This window comes from Phyllopteryx taeniolatus, chromosome 10 (genome assembly GCF_024500385.1).
Source record: "Phyllopteryx taeniolatus isolate TA_2022b chromosome 10, UOR_Ptae_1.2, whole genome shotgun sequence".
Classification (NCBI taxonomy): Eukaryota; Metazoa; Chordata; class Actinopteri; order Syngnathiformes; family Syngnathidae; genus Phyllopteryx; species Phyllopteryx taeniolatus.
The window spans coordinates 30,544,766-30,566,548 of NC_084511.1; the positions used below are offsets into that span (position 1 = coordinate 30,544,766).

Genomic DNA, 21,783 nt, shown 5'->3' on the forward strand with positions numbered 1-21,783 from the left:
GTCCACGTACACGCGTGTTTGTAATAAAAAATGTTCCCAGATGAACTGAGCGTGAAAGTTCATAAGTCAACGGTCAGTTCTGTTTTTAGACTTGTTTACTTTGGCTTTAGAGTGTGCGTGCGTGTGTGCGTGCACGCTTTAACAGCTGCTGCGACTCTTCAGGATGCCACGCTCAGCTATGCTAAGCTATGCTAAGCTATGCTAAGCTTCCATGTCGAGAATCAGCTGCTTGCCGACTTCCTGCTCGCTGGCACTGAATCGGTTGCAGCAATTTGTGGCAAGTGTGTTGACATCATCACCCGCCGACTTCCCAACTGCTGGAACAACACGCACACACGAACGCGCCCGTACACGAAGCCCTCCACAAGGAGCAGGGGATCATGGGAAGATTGGGAAAGCCCCTCAGGATCCCGACTTACCGACACACACACATGCACAAATGCACACAAACACACACATGCGGGCGTGTGCATGTCATGACTTCCTGTGTGACAACTTCTGGACAGATTATTTATATGAAGAACAATCCCCTTTTATTGTCATGAACATGCATGCACACGAAATTGGTTCTCTGCATTTAACCCGTGAGCGGAACACACTGGAGCAGCGGGCGGCCGAAGCGCCCGGCCAGCATTTCGGGGTATCGGTGTCTCGCTCAAGGACACCGCAGCCGTGAGTTCGGGGGATGTCGGCGGACGGTCCCGTCGGGGTCTTGAACCTCGGTCCCCCACGCTGGCAGGCGATGATCTTCGCCATTGGGCCATCCATCCATTTTCTGTAGCGCTTCTCCTCACGTGGGTCGCGAACATGCCGGAGCCCATCCCAGCTATCTTGTGGTTGGCGCCCCTCACGGGTCGGGGTTCGAATCCAAGCTGCGGCCTTCCTGTGAGGAGTTTTGGGCGGCCGTGGCCCAATGGGATGTGGGAGGAAAGCGCCGTACCCGGAGAAAAGCCACGCAGGCACGGGGAGAACGTGCAAACTCCACACAGGCGCGACTGGGATTTGACCCCACAACCTCAGAACTGTGAGGCGCATGTGCTAACCAGTCGGTCCCTGTGTGTGTGTGTGTGTGTGTGTGTGTATATATAGGCGGTGAATGATATGATGTCGGGGGGCTGGCGGGGGCTGGCCAGTTGAGATCAGGACATAGGGAGGAAGAGGAGGATGATGAAGAGGAGGCGGCGGTGCCACGAAGACCGTATTGATTTCTATATAAAGACGGAGGCCGGCGATATGCCGGAGGTTGGGGTCACATGACGAGCTTGGGTTAGCATGTCGGCGCTTGTTAGCATCATTGCTAACGTGTAACGCACGCAACGGAGTCGTCGCTAACAATGGACAATTGAGTCGTGCGCGTGTGTGTGTAATTGAGTGTGCGTAAGCCAATTGTGGTTTGGGGCAGCTGAGCTCGAAGCCTTCATAAATATTGCAACAATATTGACGTGATCAGCAGCGTTTTCTTCTTCTGTTCTTTCTTTTCCAATCCCCCTCGGATCCCCCGCTCCTGTGCATTTTTCTCCCCCCATCGCACGCACGCACACACGTGCGACCCGTAACAACGGAAACCCATTACCCCGCGCCCGCTCGGCAACCCCTTTCAAATACGGGCAAGCTCGCACCGGACGTACCCTTGCGGCGTTATTTGTGTTCTAGGTAGGACACGCCCCGCTGCAACACGATTGGCGCAGATGTAGCCAGACGACCGTTCCAAATATGGGTCCCGTACTCGTGTTCCCATCTGGAAGGAGTAAGTTGTGTCCTACCGCGGTACAGCAGCCAATCATATGGCGGCACGCGCCATGCGGCCAATCGCATTGGAGCCTTAGTAGGGGCGGCTGTCGTTCCATCGGTAGAGCGGATCCTCCGGCGTCCGGAGGGTTGACGGGTCAAATTCCGGCTCCCGCTGTGCACTGTTGAAGTGTCCTTGGGCAAGACACTGAAGCCCAAATTGGCGGCGCCTGGCACAGCAGCCATCCGGAAAAGGGACGGATGGGTCAAAAGCAAAATGTTTTGTCGGTTTGCCGTCGTGGTCCATTTCGTGTACAAATCAAATACGGATCGGAAATCAACCGAACCAAATCGTTTCGTAGAAGCGAATTGTTGGCCTTCTGGGGCGACGTGATGCCGTAAATTGTTGTTGCGAGTAGCGTTACGAACCTTATTTGGGGTTCGGTCTTCGCTTATTTGGTGCCTTACACGTGTTTGGTTCCATATTTGGTTTCTTGTATGATTCCTTACACATTTGGTTCCTTGTACAGTTCCATGTTTGGTTTCATATTCCCCTTCATCCCAGTTTGGCTCTTTATTTGGTTTCCTACATGGCACCTTGTTTGCTTCCACGATCGGTGGTTCTCGACAAAAAAGCTTCTTCAACTTGTTGGGTTCCTCACATGCTTATTATGTTCCTAGTACTGTTCCTTGTTTGGGCCCTTTCTTCATTTCTTGTTCGGTTCGTTATTTGGTTCCTTTTTTTTGGGGGGGGGTCCATGTTTGGTTTCACATACCCACTTGCCCTAATTTGGTTCCATATTTGGTATCTTGTACGGTTCTGTGTGCAGTTGGATTCCTCGTTTTATTGTGTGTATGGTCCCTGATATTGTTCCTTACACACGATTGGTTCCTTGTTGCACATACACACACACTTGTTGTGGCCGTGTGTGTGTGCACGCGTGTGTGTGTGTGTGTGTGTGAGCGGCTGTCAAGTTATTGGTTGTAGAAGTCTAAAGTGTATTTTGTGGGAGTTTCTTTTTTTGTGTGTGGGGAACAGTAAATGGACTTTTCAAGGTGAACATCTTATTCCAGCAGAAGCTTGACAAATTAATTTGGGGGGGGGGGGGGGGTAGGTATGCTTTTTTGTTGTTGCCGGGCGGACTAGCGCGAGCGAGCGGCCTGTCACCTTGAGGAATGAGGCCGAGCTCGCGCGGCAAAATTGAAGCAGACGTCACTTAGTTCACGTTATGCAAATGACTTTCGACGCATCGCATCGGCACTTACGACTAATTACGTAACTCACGTAACACACGCACGCCCGCGCAAACAGACACACACGTCTGATGATGACGATGGTGCGCTCAACAACACGCTCTTCTTCCACTGTTTTTCTTCATGGTCCTCAACTGTTCCCGCAACATTCCAGAACATGTTAATATTCCAGAATATTTAGTGTTTATCTTCAATATTCCGGAATAATCGAACATTCCGGAACATTCCAGCTAGGTATGGGGCCGCTTTCGCATTCCTCTTAAGACGAATGATTGAGAAATGTTTGTGTAAATAACAACCTTTCTCCATTGAATGCACGCCGGAGGCTCATTAGTAAGCGTAAAACGAGATTTAAAAAAAATACAAAAATAAAATAAAATCATCACAATGAAGTAGAAGAATGAACATACTTATATGTCTTATATATATCAAATAGTAAACTAGTAAACTCTCAGCGCGGATAGGAGCTGATGTTACTGATGTTAGCTGCTCTAGTTAGCCACGAGCTAGTTAGCCATGTTGGTATTTATTTGACCAATTGTAGACACGCTAACACTCGTAGCGGCTTGCTAACTTTGTTTCGAGACTACAAGCGCTACAGTGCAACCCTGCACACTGGCGCTTCGTCACCTAGCCGCAAACATTTTTTTTCCTCCCATTTTTAAAAAACATTTTTGAAACATCTTTCTGTCTTTCTTTTTGTTTTTTCTTCTTTGTTTGTTTTTTTGGGAGGGGGCGGGTGGTCAACCCAGAAAACGGCCAGTTTGATTTCTTCTCACTTATTAAAGAATTTTGGGGGTTTAAAAAGAATAGCCACTTTTTTCCCCCAACGGCGTTATAAGTGGGTCAATTATTTGCGGATTTTGGCGGGTCTCCATGATATGGAAAATATATGAACGCTACCTGGGGGCGGGGGGTCGTGTCGCTTTGCCTGCACTGACCCCTCCCAAAAAAAAATAAAAAATCCTCACGACATCTGAAATCCACCTCGAAAGCGTCTGCTTGCGTAAGCGTCAAGAGTCGGCGGTCTTTGGGCGCGTGTGTGTGACATCATCATCAGTGGACTTGTGATTGGTCTCAACTAATGATTTTGTTCATTTATCGCTTATTTTTTTCAATCCATCGATGAATTCAATTCAAAAACACAAAGAGGACATTATTTCCAATTGAAAGTACAGAAAATACACAAACAAATTGATTCGGATTCAGTTGCTTGCTTTGTCCGTAACATTCGTCAGAAAATGACAAATTGAAAGCGGATGTTTGCAAAAGTCTTATTTTGAAAAGACAGTCGGTGCGCTTTCAAGGAGGACGACAGAAATTGGAGAAGACTTCCTGTCGAGAGGCTGGAATTCCAACGATTTGGACAATTTTGATGTAAAACAATGTCTGGAAACAATTAATCGATGATCAAAATAGTCGTCAATGAAGTTGGTCGTCGATCGGTCGTCGATTCATCGATGAACTCTCGCGCCTGGGGTCGTCTCGCAGCATGTGACGTCGTTACGGAAGACTGACGAGATCTGGGAACCGCGCACGCACACACGACTTTCCTGCGTGGCTCGTCCGTCTCCATCTGCGCTGGAAACCTTCTTCGCTCTCCTCTTCCTCATCATCTTCCTCCTCTGATGTGTATGTGTTAGCAGGTGTTCTTTTAAGGCCTAGTGTGTGTGTGCGTGCATGTGTGTAATGTCGCCCCTGAGTCCGCTTCCCGCCGCCATCCAAGCGAAGACGCCGCTCTGCCAAAAGCCCCTCCCCGCTCCCCTCCCCCTTTTGCGAGTCCAGTGGGCCTGGGGGATGCCGCCCCCCCACTTCCTGTCGCTTAAAGTGTCTGAAGTCGCGCCGACCTTCAAAGTGTGACATCATCGCTCGCCTGCCGCGACCGCTCGTTAGTGTGCACAGTTAACGGTCATCACCCGTGAGCAGTCGTCACATTAGCGCAAGCTAGCTCCGAGTGACCAAACAGACGGGTCGCACGTTTGTGCTAACGTGCTAACAGGAGAGACGCGGAAGAGCTTCATGAGGAGGAAAAAAGAAGACCAGCAATACTGAGGCTACATCATAGCGGGGGGGTTATCTTAGCTTATTTTAGCTTAGCGGCGCGTACGTGCGGCGTCTTGCTAATCGCATGTTCTAATCCTGCTTGTCAAACGGTCCAATCAAAGATCGCGATGCCGCGGCAGCCTTTAACCGGCTAATCTAGACGCCACTGGAGGATGCTGGGAAAAAAAAACCCAGCCTAGATGAAGACGTGCGGCTAACCCCACTCCGCCGACCGCGACCCCCCCCCCCCCCCCCCCCGGACATTCAATGTCCAGACCAGCCGGGGGCGCCGGGCCACCAAGTTGGGAGCGCAGGTGTGTGTGCGCGCGTGTGAATACGGGCATCGATCTCTCGACCGATCCCCCCCGTTGCCCCTCCCCCCACCTGCGCTAGCAGGCTTAAGTGTTATTTAGTCGGCAGTCATTAACAAACACACTCGCACCCTGCAGCTGTCAATCACACGTGCAGGCTCACACACGCGTTCACGTGTGTGCGAGTACACACACACGTGCACGTCCTGTGAGGTCATTGCAATGCTGCTTCCTGTCTCCACTCACTCACTTTGGCATACACGCACACACACACACACACACATATACATTTACATATACACACATTTACACACACACATACATTTGCACATTTAAGCACACACATGGTCACTGATGCACATATTTGTACAAGCACACATACACACACACACACTGTTGGGGGTTTCATTTGTTGACGTGAGGAGGTATGCATATATATATGTGTGTGTATATATATATATATATATATATATACACACACAGACACACACACACACACATATACAACCAACCCCAATTCCAATGAAGGACGTTGTGTTAAACTTAAATAAAAACAGAATACAATGATTTGCACATCATGTTCGACCTATATTTAATTGAATACACTACAAAAACAAGACATTTAATGTTCAAACTGATAAACTTTGTTTTTAGCAAATAATCATGAACTTCGAATTTTTTGGCTGCAACACTTTCCCAAAAGGTTGGGACAGACGGGGGGGTCACGTTTCCCACTGTGTTGCATCACCTTTTCTTTGAACAACATTCAAGAAACGTTTGGGAGCCGAGGACACTCATTGTTGAAGCTTCGCAGGTGGAATTCTTTCCCATTCTCGCTCGATGTACAGCGTCAGTCCGGCCGGGGTCTCCGTTGTCGTATTTGACGCTTCATAATGCGCCACACATTTTCAATGGGAGACGGGTCTGGACTGCAGGCAGGCCAGTCGAGTAGCCGCACTCTTTTATACGAAGCCACGCTGTTGTAACACGTGCAGAATGTGGTTTGGCATTGTCTTGCTGAAATAAGCAACGTCCACAATTTCCCAAAAACAATTTGAAATGTGGACTCGTCGGACCACAGAACCCTTTTCCACTTTGCGTCGGTCCATCTTGGATGAGCTCGGGCCCAGAGAAGCCGGCGGTGTTTCTGGGTGTTGTTGAGAAATGGCTTTTGCTTGGCATAGTAGAGTTTCAAGTTGCACTTACGGATGTCGCGCCCAACTTTATTTACTGACTTTAGTTTTCTGAAGTGTTCCTGAGCCCAAGCGGTGAGATCCTTTACACATCGATGTCGGTTTTTGACCTGAGGGATCAAAGGTCACGGGCATTCAATGTCGGTTTTGGGCCTTGCCGCTTACATGCGGTGATTTCTCCAGATTCTCTGAACCTTTTGATGATGTTATGGACCGTAGATGATGAAGTGTGTCGCTCTTCCAACTCTGCGGACACTCCAGAAATGATCCTCAGTACTCATTAAAGCCATTATGCGCTTGTCTTTAATCAATCGTAATAACGGTCAAGACATGCAAAAGCTGCGCCCCTTCGCCCCTTCGCCCCCCGCGGCCCGCAGACCCTCTTCTGGACATCCGACTCTCTCGCTCACTTCCTGTCATGTGATCAACTGTCGTCACGGAAACCTCAGCAAATGTTTTCCGTCTTTTTGGCTCGTGTCGGACACGAAAAGATTTCTCCGGCAAAATCTTCTCGTCATCGACAGGCGTGCGGCGGCAGCCACGCACGTTTTTACACCACCGTGCTGGGCGTGCGTGTGTGCGTGTGTCCGTACACGTGTCGGGGTGTGTTTGTTCACGTGTGTGATCGTGTGTCAAGTTTGGGGACTATCGTGCACGCGTGTGATTGCAATGTGTGTGTATTTTTGTGATTTTCAATTGGAGGCGTTTTCCACTTTTCTAGCTCGGTCCAAAAGGAAAGATCGGATTCCCAAACGGGCTCAAAAGGCCTCTGGCGCTAACCGCCAGGCCGCCACGCTGCCACCCGAACTGACATCAGTTGGAAAAATCTTCTTCCCGTGTCACGGGTTCGAGTCCTGGCGCGGCGCCTTCCGTGTAAATGCGCGCAGCATTTCTGGCGTCCCGCCTGGTGCCGTTCACGCCGCGTAACACCTCCACGTTGGCGCCGCGTAACACCTCCACGTGCGTGTCAGCTGACGCCGCAGTGTCGCCCGCCGCGTCTTCGACGCCGATGACGGCGACACGAACTGTGACAGGAAGCGCCGCCGCCGTCGACCAATGGCAGCGCAGCACGCGTGGCGACGTTTGTCGAGCAAAGTGCTAGCTCGTCTTCGCCTTCTGGCGCAGGCGCCGCCGCATATGGCGACCGGTGAAAAATCAAGACAACGCGCATACATTTGCATACACGATACCTCGCGGACGCCGCTTAATATGCAAATGAGACCGGATATTAGCCAGCGCCTTCTGTTTGCGGCCGACACACGCTGGCTAATTTGATGAAAGGCGCCGCCGGCGCGTAGGAGCAAAAATGGCCGCCAGGTGACCGATCGTGCCGCTCGCAGCTCGCAATTCGCCTTAAGTGGACCTTTGGGCTGCAAAAATCAATCGGTTCATCCACAAGTGTTTTGATCATCGAGATCTTGTTAAACTTGGAATTGTCCAAATCTTTGGAATGTCAGCCTGTCAACGGGCAACATTCGCAGCCATATTTGTTATAATAGTCCAGCAGACTGATTAACTTTGTGTTTTTTCAAAATAAGACCACGATCAAGATTTTTGCCGATTTTCTGACCGACGTTACGGACCAAAGCAGGAGCGGAATAATCATCCGTTTGAAATATTGCTCTGCTTTCGATTGAAGGGATGGGAATTTCAAAACACTTCAATCAATTATGATATTAATCGTCGATCGCCGCCCCATCGGACTCCGAGCGGAATCCCGAGCGAGACCGGTTCTATGCGGAACGAGCATGACGACGGTTTGAATTTTCTTGAGTGCTGCTGTCTTCAGACTAAAGTTAAGCACACGGACACGTTATCATTTAGTGAGACAAGTGCGACATCGATATGATATTTATCGCACTTCACCTGTTGCAGTTTTTTTTACATCTTCACATTGCACATAATTTGCCATATTGCAGGATTTTGAGTGGCTGGCTGCTGTTCTTTTTTTCATGGTAAAATAAACCCTTCCTAAAGTAAAATATTTTTTTAAAAAAAGAATAATCATAATTAATGCTTGCTCTGCTTTCAAGATTGAAGCGGGGTCGCGTGTTGAGACGCCACGCGAAACGTGCAACCTGAAGATACGGACGGACGCCAGCGTGGACACGTATGAAGTGAAAACTGTTGGTAGCCCTGTGTGAATGAAAGAAAAACCACTAGAAAGAAAAGTAAGAATCCATTCAAATCCAATGAAAACCAGAATTCCAGTTTTGAAAACCAACTCAACAAATGATGGTGGCCTTGACTTCATATTTTCTTTTTGTGCCTTTGGACTCGCGCACCCGTCAGCAGGCATTTTGAGCCCCCCTTCATCAGCAAACTGCTCCACTGGTCTCAGGTTTGAAGGGTGCTTCCGCAGACGTTCGTAGGATTTAGATGGCCGCTTCAGACTAGTCGTAGAAGGTTTTGCTCTTAGCCGTTCTTGGGTGCTTTTTGGTCGTTATCCCATTGCAAGACCCACGCCCTGCGACGAAGACCAAGCTTTCATTTCTCTCTCGAATAGCACACTTGATCGTCTTGAGATTTCACACATTCAAGACACATGCCGTGCCCGATGCAGAAAAGCAGCTCCAGAACATAACAGAGCCTCTTCCATATTACACAGTAGGGACAGTGTTCTTTACTTGGCATGCTTCATTTTTGCCTCTGCGTACATAGAGCCGACCTGGCTCGGCAGCAAGGTCCAGTTTTGTTCAACATTCTCCCAGAAGCTTTGTGGCTTGTCAACATGCAATTTGATGATATCTTTTCAACAGAGATTTCCTTCGTGGTGGTCTCCCGTGAAGTCCGCTTTGGCTCAAACGACGACAGATGGTGGGAGTTGACACTGACGTACCTTGACCTTGGAGTCGACCTTGAATTTCTTTGGAGGTTGTTCAGGGCTCTTCTCTTACCTTTCGTATTATCCGTTTCTTCAATTTGTCATCAATCTACGTGGATCTTCAATTTGAGAACAATATGCGCAGCTGTCGCCACAGGAACCTTGAGCTGCTTGGAGATGGTCTTGTTGCAGCCTTGACCGTTAACGCGGTTGTCTACTTGTGTCATTTTCTTTCTCGTCTCCCGAAACAACCCTCTCCGTGGCTCCCTGCGGTACGCAGCCCGTCACCAACCGGCACCGCGATGACTTGGTTGGCGGCCTTCAAAGAGGCTGACTGAATGTTTGAAGACACCTGTGATGCTAATTACAGGACACACCTTGTTTGAACATGTCCAATTATTTTCCATCTTTTCGAGAGGCACCGAGTTTGTTTTTCCAAAGAATTCTGTTGAACCGCCATTCAGAAGCAATGTCTCATTTTTATTATTACTTTTGTCAGATTCAAGCCATCTGATGATGATGATGATGATGATGATGACGACGACGATGTTGTTGTTGTTGTTGTTTTTCATTAACAGAGGGGTACCAACAATTTTGTCCATGTGTGCACGTACACGTGGTGCATTGTGGGAGGCGCTTTGACTCGAATTTTGAGTGAGAGGCGATCTCCGAGGTGTTTTGGAGTGCGGTCCAAGGTCAGGCCAGATGGTGGCGGCCGGCGTCAACCTTGACGCTGACCGCTGGTCCCCACGACGCTGCCGCGCCGCCGCCGCCGCCGCCTTCACGCCGCACTACACCGCCGCCACAACACAACAACACACCAGCATGCCGGCCAACAGATGGAAGGAAGCAGAGAGCGTTAAAAAGCTCAAATGTGCTGAGAACATTCGGCAGGAAAACACACACACTGCAAAAAACACACACGCGAGCATTTGCCCTCAGCACTTGTGCCAACTAGGTGTGTGCGTGCCTGTGTGTTTGTGTGTGCGTGCATGTGTTGATGCGACTTCAAAGGAGAATAAATTACAGTTACTATGTAATATTTGCATCATTATTCCTTCTCTTTATCAGGAACCAATCAACTGTACGCATGCGTGTGCGTGCGTAATGATGAAATGTTGTGGGTTGCGGTCCGCGCGGGCCGCCTGCAGGGAAGGAAGTGGATCGAAGAGCGACGGCATTGATCGGCATCCATTTGGACCTGAAAACGACCGAGAGGGTGAAGATGAAGATCGAAAGATCAACAGTGGTGAACTTGTCACTTGTCGTCACGTGATCAGATGATCCTGGATTAGCATGGAAGGTGTGTGTGTGTCGCTATCGGTTGGAAACGTTGCCCAAGACGTTGAGTCAACTGGATCTGATCTGAACTGAACTTTAAGTGGCTCTCAAGTGAATTTGAAGTCGATTTGAAATCAACATGAAAGGAATCTTAAATGATTTGGAAGTGGATCTTCAATTGAATTCCAAGGGGATCTTAAATGAATCGGAAGTCAACTTGACACAGATCTTAAGAGAACTTGCAACGGATCTGAAATGATCTGAAAATGAATCTTAAGTCAACTTGAAGTGGAACTGTATTGGAAGTTGCTTTGAGGGGAACTTGAACTTAAAATGATTTGAAGTGAACTTAAAGTGGATCAAGAAGTCATATGACTTGTTGTCACGGAACATTTTAGTCACGTGACTCAAAGCTGAGCGGCTGCCATGTTGAATCCTGTTTTCTCGACACGAGTGCCGACTCGCACTTCTGCTAAAAAGTAGCGACATTAGCATGAGCAGCTCATGACGGCATTTTCGAGAGTTTCCGATTCGATGAGGCGGAAAAGAAGGAAATGTTTCACCTGCAAGCCTCATCTTGTCTCATTGTCTCATCTTGATGACATCACGCTTTCACTTGTCATCAATCAACTCATTGACACAAACATTTCATAACTTACATTGCTTTATAAAAACTATACCTGAACTTTTAACTGGAACTTTATCCAGCACATGACTGGATCGTTGGAAAGAATACTTTGAGGAGTTGATGAATGAGGAAAATGAGAGAGAAGGGAGAGTGTGGTGGACCAGGAAGTGGCAATGAACGATTAGTAAGGGGGAAGTTAGAAAGGCATGAAAGAGGAGGAAAAATGGAAAGGCACTTGGTCCTGATGACAGTTTAGAAGACAGCGGGAGGTCAGGATTTGAACCTGGGTCCTCAGATCTGTGAGGCGGACGTGCTAACAAGTCACTCACCGTGCCACCTAAACCAATATCATCAAATCCATCCATCCATTTTCTGAGCCGCTGCTCCTCACGCGGGTTGCGGGCGTGCTGGAGCCTATCCCAGCTGTCATCGGGCAGGAGGCGGGGTCCACCCTGAACCGGTTGCCAGCCAACCGCAGGGCACATAGAAACAAACAACCATTCGCGCTCACAGTCATGCCGACGGGCAATTTAGAGTCTCCAATTCATGCAAGTTTTTGGGATGTGGGAGGAAAGCGGAGTGCCCGGAGAAAAGCCGCGCCGGCACGGGGAGAACACGCAAACTCCAAACAGGCGGGGCCGGGGATTGAACCCGGGTCCTCAGAACTGTGAGACTGACGCTCTAACCAGTCATCCACCGTGCCGCCATCATCAAGTCCAATTTATTAATATAACAGAGTTTTAGCAATAGCAACAGCAACAAATATACAGAAACGAATTGGACCTTAAATTGACCCTTGGGGCACCCCACACTCAATTTGATGTGTTTTGGAGGAACATGACTGATCCGTGAGATAAGAGCTGAACCAATTAAAAACAGAATGAGAAAGGCCGCCCAGGTTTCACAACACACACACTACACAAGACACACACACACACACACTACATCTCCCAGCATCCCGTGGGGCTGCTGCAGGTGTTCTGGGAGGAGCGGGAACATTTTTCTACTGGAACCGCTGCAAGTGCTGCTGGCTACCACGCAATAACGACAACGCCAGACATGTCTATGTGTGTGTGTGTGTGTGAATGTTGGCTGCATAGTGTGTTCTTTTTTTGTGAACTGTTTTTCCCCCATTTTCCAATCCAACTCCGACTTTCACCTCATTGTAAGCACTCTCTCTCTCTCTCTCTCTCACACACACAACACAACACAACACAAGACACGCCCTCATGTGCCTTTGTGGCTAATCAAATCATTTCCTCTGTGGTTTTTAACCCACCTTCACTTCCTGTCCTGATGTATTGCGAAAGCTTCGAGGACTTTTCTTGAAGTTTAACCCAAAACCTCAAACATGTGTGCGTGTTTGTGTGTGTGTGTGTGTATGTGTGTGTGTGTGTGTGGCTCTGGAAAAGAAGTGCACTGAGCGCACACTTGCATTTACACATGTACAAAAAGAAATGTACATGCTCACACACACACACACACGAATACACTCAATTACACACGGACCCCCACACATAAATACATGTACACACATACACGCAAACACATGTAGACAGACACAACGACACTCACACAGGAACATGCTCACACACACGAAATTTAAACAAATCTACACTCATGCAGACACACTCACATACATGTATACACAATATACACATATGCCCACACAAAAGCGTACACGCACACACGCGCGCACACTCACACAAACGGTCCCGTCTTGTAATGCGTGTCGGCGGCCTGCAGAGCGGCGCCACTCAAGCTGTCAGACGGAACAAATTTCTTTGAGCGCGATCAACTTGTGCGTGTCGAGTGCACCGACCAGGGAGCGGAGACGCACCCCCAGTATTTGTGTGTGTGTGTGTGTTTTAGCGGTTGTGTTTTAGTGGCTCATCAAATATTGACTTTGATGGTACACGCCGGTGGAACGGGAGCCCGATGTCGTTTTCACATCTCGCCTGGTGAATTATTGATGATGTGTGGACGAGCCAACGAGGCGCGCGCGCACACACCAGCATCATCATGCGATGCTAATGTAGGCGCCGAGCCGCTCTTGTGTGATGCTAATTAGTTAGCAGAATTATTTCAAGAGGCCAACAAGGCGGCACCGTCATTGCACTTGACTCCGCCTACTAATGAGGACCGTCGGCCCGTTTGTGCGTGTCTGGGTATTTTGCCTGTGTCGATGTAAGTGTGTGAATTATTGCGTGTGTCTGTTTGCGGTTTGCATGATTTTGTGTGTGTGCGCGCGTCCGCAAGTGTGTCCTTTTCTGTGTGACTTGTGTGCGCGTGTTCTTCCGTATGTGTGTTCCTATGTGTGTGAGCCTGTGTGCATTTGGTGTGTGTACTGTGTGCACATGTGTCATTACGTGTGTCTAGGTCTTTTATTGTGTGTGTGTTTTATGTATTTATGTTTGTGTGTGACTGTTAGCGTACGCGGGCGTGTTGCTTTTGTGTTGTGCGTGTTGCGTGCCCTCTTTGGTTGGGGTGTTAAGCGCGACCAATGGCTTAAGCTAGCGTCTCATTTTGTCATCGTAGAAAATATTCCACACATTTTTTATGATTATTGATTTGTCTCTGCCGCAGCTTCCACTACTCCAACTCTGTGTGTGTGTGTGTGTGTGTGCGTGTTGTAATCTGAATCCTACCTAATTGTTTCCCATAATGCACCGGGTGTGGCGGGGGTGACATCACGCCCCCCCGTCGTTCATTTCTGGAGGCGTGTGTGCTGACTGACACGCTCACTGTAAAGCGTACGGTGGCCCTGAAGTGCAAAACACATCAACAAACAAGCAAACACAACAGCAAATGAAAAAACCAAAGGAAATGAAGCTGCAGGAAGACGTAGGTCCCGGTGGGGGAGAAGACTCGTCGCTGATTGGGGCGAGAGGGACCACTTGATTGGACCATTTGACCAGGAAGCTATTGCGCACGTTTTGCGGTTTTTGAAAGGAGCGGTACCTCTGATTCCGACGTAGCTGCCGCTATCAAATAAAATGGTGACCCGGTCGGGACGTCTGATTTGGTGCCTCCGCGTTGTGTTCTGGGGCACGTGACTGCTACCGATATTTGGTAGAATACAATTCCATTCACCGATGAATTGGGCGATTCATTTAAAAAAAAAAAAGAGATATATCATGAATAAACTGGTAGTGGCTGGCGACCAGTTCAGGTTGTCCCCCGCCTCTCGCCAAGTCTGCCAAAAAATAAGCCGATTTTTGCCAATTTAAAAAGGTTAATATTGCCCGATGAATTGATTGGTCACTAATTATTATTGTCTTACTCAAATGAAATATTTGTTTTTGTTGTGTACGTCGCCGTCGTCCATGGCAACTGGATGATGATGAAGGTCCTTCTGTGGTTAATGTGACGTGCGTGCGCGCGACCTTGCCGTGTGTTCGGGGCCCCGATTATTATTGAGGGGGGTGGAGGGGGGTCAGTGGCGAGGAAGGTGAGAGCGTGTCGACGGCGAGGGGGGATGCACTTACGGGCCGAGACGTAGACGTGCCGGCGGCTGCGAGACGAGAGACCCGTTAAGGCGCCGACACGTCGCCGTACATTGCGGCCCCCCCGCCCATTAATATTTGTATTTATTGCCAATCAATTCCCTCGTCTGCCACACAAGCACGGCGAGACGTGGCCTGATGGGCTTTGCTCATGACGGATAACGACAAATGTGTGACCAATGGCTAGCGTGTGGAACGGAACGTTTGTATCATCTGTATCATAACGGGATTACATTTTATATACTTATGACGGGTTACACATCAATCACAAGCAGATTCATTACATGGAACATTATTATGTTGCATTATGATAAAAAATATACAATAACTAATAACATAACTATATATATATATATATATTAAGTGTGTGTGTATAGTAACTGCTTGTTAGTTGTGATGTCATTGATTAGATGCAACAATGTTGTGTTTAGGCTTGACACGATCAGGATTTTTGGGCCTGATCAGCGAGTTAAAAAAAACCCAAAAACGATAACGGGATGCGATGGGATCGGCGACGCGTCTTTTTAGATGACTTGTCCATTTACTGTATCAACTTGTGTACTGTATACTGAGTATCTTCAAGAGTATTCTAATCAGAATGAACTCACTTCCAATTCAGAAATGGCCAATAAAAAATATTTTCCTGGCCGATGCATTTGGGATTGGTAACCGTGAAAAATGAAGTGACGCAGACAATGATGGCGGTCAATTCGTTTCCAGAATGAGAGCGCTTCAAGAGGAGGATGCTATTCATGTGGCACAGCTTGAAGCCGGCATCGGGTGCAGATGGAGATGGAGATGGGCCAAAACAAAAAAGCAAAGAAATCAGGCGCATTTCATTGGAATCTTAAATTTGTACATCAACATGAACTTGAGCGGTGTAAATAAATGTTGTTCTACGTGAAGACAATGTGTCGATTTGACCTTATTGTACTCTTCAGAGTCTTCCAGATTGCTTAATTTATTACATTCTCCCCGGGGAACCCCCCCAGACCCGCCTAGCGACTGAGTGTGAGCGTCCGATCAGACGATCATTTATCACTTTTTGCCAGATGCCGTCTTGTTTTTCTTCACGTGGTGCGCGTGCTGATGTGTTGCTTGCGCTGCGTCTGGTGCTGCAGGTTCTTCCTCAAGTTCTTCCTCAAGTGCAATCAGAACTGTTTGAAGAACGCGGGCAACCCCAGAGACATGAGGCGCTTCCAGGTCCGTCCCGCAGCCGCCGCCGAGCGCTAAATGCTACGGCCGCCGGTGAACTATTTGGCCGTGCGTGTGCGCAGGTGGTGGTGTCGACCACGGTGAACGTGGACGGTCACGTGCTGTCCGTCTCCGACAACATGTTTGTCCACAACAACTCCAAACATGGCCGCCGCGCACGCCGCCTGGACCCGTCCGAAGGTAAGCCCGCGTCCCGCGTCTTGCGTTTGCTCTTTGTTTGTGTGCGCGCTGATGCATAGGGCACGCCGATTATGGAAGAAAACAACAAATCACAATCACAATAATGTTCATTGATCATGAAATCCCGATTAATAAAACTGACAATTCATTGATTTCGCAACGTAGTATTCACTCAACTACCGAAACTCAACTTTGGACTATAACTTAAAAGAACAAATCAAATAATATGTGTTCAAATAACCGCAATAAAAAACACTAAGGCCGTGCATGCCTTGGCCTCTTGGGGGCAGTGCAGTGCGGCGCATGCATTGAGCTACACATTTCGATTCCGGTAAAGTGAGTAGAAGAAGAAGATTGCAGAAAAACATTTTTCCCAGGTTGGCAAGAATATATGCCCGTGAATTTTGTTATATTACTACGACGTCATTTGAAGCTAAACGCTAGCATTAAGCTCGTATTTAACGATACAATGTGTGTCGGTCTTTTAGTTGTGCCTTTAGTTTGTCAGTAAACTGCACGTGGGGTGTCAGGAAACATCTTCAAGCAGCTCAGGGAGGCCGGAAGAACACACGTCGCACGGTGCCTTCGCAAAAACATAATGCGCCGTTGGGCACATTCGTCGTTTATCTTCCATTGTAACTTTTTGATGATCGTGAAAAGCCAAAATCCAAACCGTGATGAAATCCGGACGAATCGCCCGACCTCAGTTTCCAACCGGGTCGGCATGAGCCCTTCTCCGCTGTGGGGTTACTTTACTTTAGTTCAGCGCTCACGAACTGGCGGAGCGCGGTCCGGGTCCGCACCCGGAATCGGTCCCATGCGGACCCGCGCCGTAGCCGACAACAAGAAACGCGGGGCGCTTCTATTTTAAGCGGCGCAGCATTACAGGCTTTACGGTATTGGCGAACCCTACCGACCAATTACATTGCGAGTTCCGCCACCCTCCGGTCAATCGAATCCGATCTCAGGAAGCGAAACATCAACATTAACAACACACACGAAAAAGGCCTCATTTGTCAAATAGTTTGCGACGTCGCTGTGGTCAATGAAGAAACGGGGGAAACTCCAATTGTTTTCTTTTCCTGAAGTTGAGCGCTTGAATTGAACGCGTATCGCTTTCCCTTTCGACTGACTCTTCTTGCCAAGTGCAGCCCGACTTTGATGGAGTAAAAGAGACAACGCCACACACGTTGGCAGAAGTGGTAAGATGGGGGCAATTCGTGAAAGAACGCATCGATTTCCATTTTTCATCACCAAACAACCCGCAACCGCAAAGGAAAGTCACGATGGTCCTTCTCCAGTCATCCGCCAATCAAAGAAATCAAATATTCTGCCAGCGTCTGTAAACGTAGGAGCGCAAGTGTCCATATCAGCAGGCTTCCGTATAAAACCGGACTTCATTCTTCCGCATTCGGTGCACCGCCGCTTTTGGCCAATAGCGAAATGCCGCAAATAATTCTGGCCCGTTACAATTGCGTGGAAAAATATACATTCCGTCATTCCGTCCAGAAAAAATTCTTCAAAAGTCAATTGTGCTAAGAGTTAGAAAACTCCTTTACAATGAAATGAGGTATATTCGTGAATATATATTTTGAAAGTGACATACGTTAGTTTTAGAGGCACGTAAGTTCCTATGGTAGCCCGATTTAAGTCGACCTTGGAAGGACTGAGCTTTGTTGACATCCAAATAATGCGGAGGCGCATCTTTGAAGGAAGAATCATCGATACGAGCGGCCAACTCGGCGGGTCGTCAGGCTCCAGGGCGCTTTCGCTCCTGCTGCGAAACGCACGACGACCGGATGCAGACGGGGGGGGGGGGGGGGGGGGATCGTTCGCAACGCTAACTGGCGCAACGCCGCGTTTGTTACGACGACGCGTCGCAGACATCGTCGTTCAAACGTGGCGACTCGCCACGGAGCTGCTCTGCGGCGGCCATGTTTTAACGACTTGTAACTCGTTTTCATGGATGTAAACATCACAAAATGTATCAAGATGGAGGTCGGTCAGCGCGCGAGAGAGTGAGCGATTACGAAACGCACTTGAACAACGAGGTCGAAGGCCAAGTCTAAAAATAGATCGCGCACGCGATAATCGGTCAATGAAAGTAGGGAGCGGCGTGTAGATCATTGCAGTGCAGTAAAAGTAGCGTTACTTCTCAACGTGAGTACTCGCGTCAAACGTGTGGTGCGTTCAAACTACTCTCGCAAGTACAATTCGTGCTAAATGTTACTTGAGTCCAAAACTTGAGCACATTCCCACACACGTTTGTGCGCATTGAAACTTTACGTTTCCAAAGGCAAGTCAGGCGTGAAGACCGGGCATCCCGCTGTCGGTCTGAGGGAAGGTGGGAGCGAACATCGGGCAGGTGGTTCCGAATCCAAAGCCCCCTGTGCCAATCGCTTTCTTGCTTCTGGACACGCGGAAATAATGAGTCAGGCTTCAAAAGGAAACGCATCCGAGCGAGCGACGGTGGACTTGGAAAACTTCGTCTTCCTTTGTCCTCCCCCATCTTATCATTTAACCAAAAGCCGCTCGTCTGGGACATGGCCTCCGCTAAAGCGAACCCTCGTTCGCGCAGCCCCCCCCCCCCCCCGACAACTCCCACCCGTCTGGGACTCGCAGCAGAGCAAAAGAAGCCCTCGCAGAGTCAGTCATCAAAGAGGCGTCTGGCGCCGTCCTCCGCTCGCGTCTTTCAAGTGCGCTCGGATGAAGCTCCTGGGCGCGCCGGGCGGGTGGTGCTCGTCTCTGTGGGGGGGTTGCAGACGGGACGATGCTGAAAGGAGCGCTCGCCTCCTCAGATGCCCCCCCCCCAACGTGCTTGGCTTCCAAAACAAACGCTCCTTGACACCAATCTGTCGCTGACGCGTCAGCTTGTGATTCTTCTTGAGACCACCTTGACAGCGCCGAGGGGGTGCGGGGGGTCCTTGTGGTCTGAAGCCTCTTCTTCTTCTTCCGGTGCGGCGTCCTTCCATCTGCTTTTGAAAGAAGGCGCCGCCGCCTTTTTCCCGTCGCCCCCGTCCTCCGGGCGGGCTCCCGGTTTGCCGAATGTGCCGATGGCAGCGGCCGCCCCGCTTCCTCTTTTGCGCCCGCAATTTCTTCCGCACGACACAGTGGAAACGATCAGCTCATTGCGCCGATTTCTAAACCATTCACAAAATGATTGATGACAGCATTTGCATGTTTCTACGATATTATTTATGACAAAGTTCAACGAAGTCGGGACGTGGTGGAAAAGGGAAATCCGCACGGAATCCAACGATTGGAAAGCCGCATTCAAGCTTGTAAGACATCTCCTGTTTAAACTGCTAAAGGTGTTTTTTTTTGTGCAAATATTCCCTTTTCTGAAGTGTCCCGTTCAGGCAAAATCCTTTACGCAATGATGGCGGTTTTAATGCCGCGAGGGGTCAAAGGTCCTGGGCATTCAATGTCAGTTTTCAGCCTCGTCGCTTCCATGCAGCGATTTCTCCCGATTCTCGGAATCTTTTGAGGAAATCCCGAAAGTGGTGAACCTGGCCCCCTCCTCGCTTGCGAACGACTGAGCCTTTCGGGGATGCTCCATTTATAGCCAACCCTGACACTGGCCTCGCCTCTTTCCATTTCCTGTGGAATGTTTTTTCCACATTCCTCAAGCTTCCCAGTTTTTTGTTGCCCCTGTCCCAGCGCTTTTCCGTGTTGCAGGCGTGACATTCAAAATGAGAAATGTTCTATTTGTTATTTGAATGGCCTTCATCAGTTTGAACATGACGTCTTTGTACCGCATTCAATTGAATGGAGGGCGAAAAGGATTTGCAAATCATTGTATTCTGTTTCCACAACATCCCGACTTCATCGGAATCGGGCTTTATAATATTCCCTCCCAACGAGGTGGACACGCCCACCAGGACCTTCACCACACCAGTGGAAGTCCACAGCCAAGTGAACCGCGAAACGTCCACTTGCCAAAAGTCAACGTTTCCGCTTTACATGAATACGTTAGCACGTTAGCACGTTAGCACGTGTGGGTGAAGGACAAGGACCCGGTTGCGTGTTCCACGTTAATGTGTGCGTGTCGTGTTACGTGTGTGTGTTGTGAAGCAGCCACGCCGTGCATCAAAGCGATCAGCCCCAGCGAAGGTTGGACCACCGGCGGCGCCACCGTCATCCTCATCGGAGACAACTTCTTCGACGGCCTCCAGGTGGTCTTCGGGACCATGCTGGTGTGGAGCGAGGTGAGGCGGGAACGGCGGGGTGGGAGGGGGGGGCGGGTGCGGCGGGTCCAGAAGAACACAACACCTGGCGGGTGCTCGCTCCTCGCTTTGATCCGGCGTCCGGTGCCGCCACAAACACGCGTGTGCGGACGCAGACTGCCGGACACTTTGGAGCTTGTGACTTTTCTTCTGGCGTCTTCTTCCCACGTGTTGCAAGCGTGTTCTTATAACATGGTCCAACCCTATTCATCTAGCCTGTTCTAAGCGTGTTCATCTTGTCTGCTCTGTTGTGTTCAAAAGGTTTTGTCGTACCGTGCTCGAAGCGGATTTCTAGCATGTTGTAGCGTGCTCTTAGCGTGTTCTTCTAGTGTGTTCTAAGCGTGTTCTTGCGCTCCGCAGCTCATCACGCCACACGCCATCCGCGTCCAGACGCCTCCTCGCCACATTCCCGGCGTGGTGGAAGTCACGCTGTCCTACAAGTCCAAACAGTTCTGCAAAGGGGCGCCTGGACGCTTCGTCTACACGGGTGAAAACACACGACACGCACGCGCACACGCGCGCACACACGGGCACTCGCTGGACAGATGGGCCAGCTCATTCGTAGATGCAGAAAATGAAAGAAAGACCACAAAAGTTGCAAATGAGTCGGCTAAAACAAAAAAGGACCGGTTAGCACACCTGCCTCACAGTTCTGGGGACTTGGGTTCAAATCCCGGCCCCGCCTGTGTGGCGTTTGCATGTTCTCCCCTGAACCCGCGTGGCTTTTCTGCGGGTGCTCCGCTTTCCTCCCACAGCCCCAAAAACATGCGCGGCGGGTTGCTTGAAGACTCTAAATTGCCCGCAGGTGTGAATGTGAATGTTTCTATGTGGCCTGCGATTGGCTGGCGACCGGTTCAGGGTGGACCCCGCCTCCCGCCCGAAGATCGCTGGGATGGGCGCCGGCTCGCCCGCGACCCGCGCGAGGAGAAGCGCGACAGAAAATGGACGGATGGATGATGAACCAGTTTTATAAGAAAAATAAGATAACCCTTTAAAACGTCACCTGTCACAGCAGTAAAAAAATAAAAAATAAAATACAAAATCATGAATAAATAAAATATTCCAAACGAAAAATGTTCTGCATATGATACAAATGATAGGCAACACATAAAAATGATGAGAAAACGCTCCAATGAATATTCGAATGAAAATTCCGGGAGCGTCGACGACGGTCCGAGAACGGAATACACGCGATCCCGCCGCACGTGGCCACACTTTCTTCTCCAAACACGTCACGCGCACGCACACGCCGTGAGCCGATGGTGTACGATGACGCGTGTGCGTATCTGTACCGTCGATCTGAGCTTTGACTTTTGCCGGCGATTGTGTGACTATCCAGATGTCCTTGAACGTAGCGCAAAGGTCACATGTCGGCCGTTTAGCGCGATAAGTAA

General features: G+C 49.3%; 1 protein-coding gene across 10 annotated transcripts in view; it reads left to right on the top strand.

Annotated features, from left to right (window-relative positions):
- Positions 1 to 21,783, top strand: part of LOC133484908 (transcription factor COE3-like) — a 50,988-nt gene that overhangs the window by 16,476 nt on the left and 12,729 nt on the right. For 7 of the 10 annotated variants that reach the window (XM_061788114.1, XM_061788116.1, XM_061788117.1 and 4 more), the window contains 4 exons: positions 15,890 to 15,971; positions 16,046 to 16,163; positions 20,238 to 20,371; positions 20,750 to 20,876. In XM_061788114.1, the coding sequence (XP_061644098.1) occupies positions 15,890 to 15,971; positions 16,046 to 16,163; positions 20,238 to 20,371; positions 20,750 to 20,876 (461 nt within the window). The remainder of the gene's footprint in view (positions 1 to 15,889; positions 15,972 to 16,045; positions 16,164 to 20,237; positions 20,372 to 20,749; positions 20,877 to 21,783) is intronic. The other 3 variants (XM_061788115.1, XM_061788122.1, XM_061788124.1) reach the window with 1 other exon arrangement.